Source organism: Haplochromis burtoni, unplaced genomic scaffold (genome assembly GCF_018398535.1).
Source record: "Haplochromis burtoni strain Fernald_Lab_line unplaced genomic scaffold, NCSU_Asbu1 Contig_2558, whole genome shotgun sequence".
Lineage (NCBI taxonomy): Eukaryota > Metazoa > Chordata > Actinopteri > Cichliformes > Cichlidae > Haplochromis > Haplochromis burtoni.
The window spans coordinates 1,490-4,127 of record NW_024584919.1 but is presented as its reverse complement, the minus strand read 5'-3'; the positions used below and the strand labels follow the sequence as shown (position 1 = coordinate 4,127).

General features: G+C 46.1%; 1 protein-coding gene across 1 annotated transcript in view; it reads left to right on the top strand.

Annotated features, from left to right (window-relative positions):
- LOC102312323 (disks large homolog 4) overlaps positions 1–397 on the top strand; it is a gene marked incomplete at its 3' end in the record, with an annotated part of 6,564 nt that extends 6,167 nt beyond the window's left edge. The window contains 1 exon segment of the mRNA XM_005953188.3: positions 127–397. Within this exon segment, the coding sequence (XP_005953250.2) occupies positions 127–397 (271 nt within the window).
- Between the last annotated feature and the right edge of the window lie 2,241 nt (positions 398–2,638).

The following is a 2,638-nucleotide window of genomic DNA, read 5'->3' as shown; positions in this document are numbered from 1 at the left end:
CCCTGATCCAGATATTAGACCCGTGACCCTGATCCAGATGTTAGACCTGTCACTGTTCCAGATGTTAGACCTGTCCCTGATCCAGATGTCAGAGATCAGCTGCTGAATCTTCTGTCCTCTCTGCAGCCTACATGGAGCCGGACTATATGTGCGATTACCCACAAGCCCTCCCTCCTCCGTCACCGCGGCGATACTCCCCGATCCCCCGCGGCATGATGGGAGAGGACGAGTACTCGAGGGAGCCTCGCAGGGTTTGCGTGCAGCGCGGCTCCACCGGCCTGGGCTTCAACATCGTGGGCGGAGAGGACGGAGAGGGCATCTTCATCTCCTTCATCCTCGCAGGAGGCCCAGCAGACCTGAGCGGGGAGCTCCGCAAGGGAGACCAGATCCTCAGTGTAATACACACAAACACACACACAGATCCTCAGTGTAACACACACAAACACACACAAACACACACACAGATCCTCAGTGTAATACACACAAACACACACAAACACACACAAACACACACACAGCAGGTCTTCAGAGCAGGTGAGTTATTTAGAGAAAAAATGATAAATAACTCCAACAGGTGTTTACAACTAATACCTGTTGGAGTTATTGATAACGTTTTTCTCTAAATAACTCATGAAGACATGAAGTCCAAAACAATAGGAGTACTTTAAAGCAGGGGTGTCAAACTCAAGGCACGCTTTAGGTCGCGGGCCAAACAAGACAAACATTTATTGAACACTAAAACTGTTTTTTAAACATAAATATGAATAAAAACAGACAGGAATATTATTCCAGAATAAATAAACTTAAAAAAAAAAAAAACTTTAACTTTAAATATTTTGCTCGTGTGAAATATATCGTGTGAAAATTATGCAAGTTAGAGATACGAACATGCTGCCAAAACCCCAGAAAAAGTAAATGAGAGCAAACACAAGGTTGGAGCCGCATGTAGACGGAGCTGGGCGCTGCTGCAGGAGTGGAGCTAATAAACTGTGCGGGACATTCAGTGTCGTACTTTCCCTGAGTGCATCGTTACACTGCAGCTGCATCTGAATCTGCACAGGTGCAGCTCAGCAAAGTGCGCTGACTTGGTTCAACATTACTGCAACAGGGAAAGTGAGGCAGGCTGCACTGGTGCATTAGTGACAGCTTCACTGCGTCACACGTGTCCATGAACTGACAGGTTTCCTTGCTGAGCTCAAAAACTCGATTGAGAACTTTTCCCACTCAGCCAGCGGAGCTCTGCATGAAGGAATGTGGGCAAACTCTGAATCTATTTCCCACATAAAAGACTGAAACTGACGGTGATTTAAACTTTTAGCTCAGATAAAATGTACGGTCTGCGTCACGGTGATCATTACATGCTCCATTTTTAGGACTTTACCACACAGCCTTTCCTGGTGTGTGATGCAGTGATATGCTGTTAACTCACCGGTACATTTCTCCTGCATCTTTACTCGCATCCTGCTGACTAGTCCGCTTTTTTCACCGCACAGCACCGGCGCTCCATCTGTTGTAAGTCCAACAAGTTTGTCCCAGGGCAGTTTCATGTCGGTTACACTTTGACATACGTTTTAAAAAATGTCTTTTCCTGTCGTTGTCCCGTGCATCGATTTAATGTTCAATATTTCCTCTCCACGGATGAAGATGGCCAGCTGTGCAATGTCCATCATGTCTGTACTTTCATCCACAGCAAGAGAGTATGCAATAAAGTTTTTGCTTCTTTCACACAACTGTGTTCTTAAATCAGTGGCCATCTCACAAACCCGATCAGCAATCGTATTTCTGCTCAGGCTCACATTTGCCAAAATCTGCGTTTTGTCTGGACACAAGACGTCGCACAGCTTCATCATGCAGCTCTTCAGAGTGGTACCGGGCTGATTTGGCTCCTCTGCTACAATAAAACTTGCTTTCACAACAGCTTCACTTTGTGATTTTGCTCTGGTGACAAACGTCTGCTGAAATGTCAGATTCTTCTTCAGCTCTTCTACTTCCTGTAGTTTCTGCGTTTAGGTTTTTCAGCTTATCCTGACGTTTTGTCTCGTAGTGCCGTCTTAAATTAAATTCCTTCATTACAGCCACATTAGCTCCACTAATAAGACGCACGGTTTACCAGCATGTCTGTAAACATATATTCAGCCTCCCACTGGCGCTGAAAGGCTCTGCTTTCAGAGTCAACTTTTCTCTCCACCATTGTGAGCAGCGAGCTTCAATAACAGAAGTTTGACTTGATTGACGCGGGAATGTTCCCAGTTAGCCTAGCGTTCAGCAAGGAGGCTGCAGCGCTGCATTATGGGATCTGTAGTCTGTGTGTTATTAGCGCCTCATATCGCCGGGCCATGCATAACAGTAATAGTACATCTATCTAAAATCATCTCGCGGGCAGGATGTAAATGTACGCCGGGCCGGATGTGGCCCGCGGGCCTTGACTTTGACACACGTGCTTTAGACTCTCAAACTACAACAGAAAAGTAATCAGAGTACTCTGATGAGTAACTTGTCTGGTGTTACATCAGCTCTGGTCCTCAGTCACAGATCAGTTTGTAACCAGCAGAAACAAAAGTGTAACCAGGCTGCCCCCTGCTGGTCAGGCAGAGGTACTGACCACAGATCCACTCAACTAACGTGTGTGTGTGTGTGT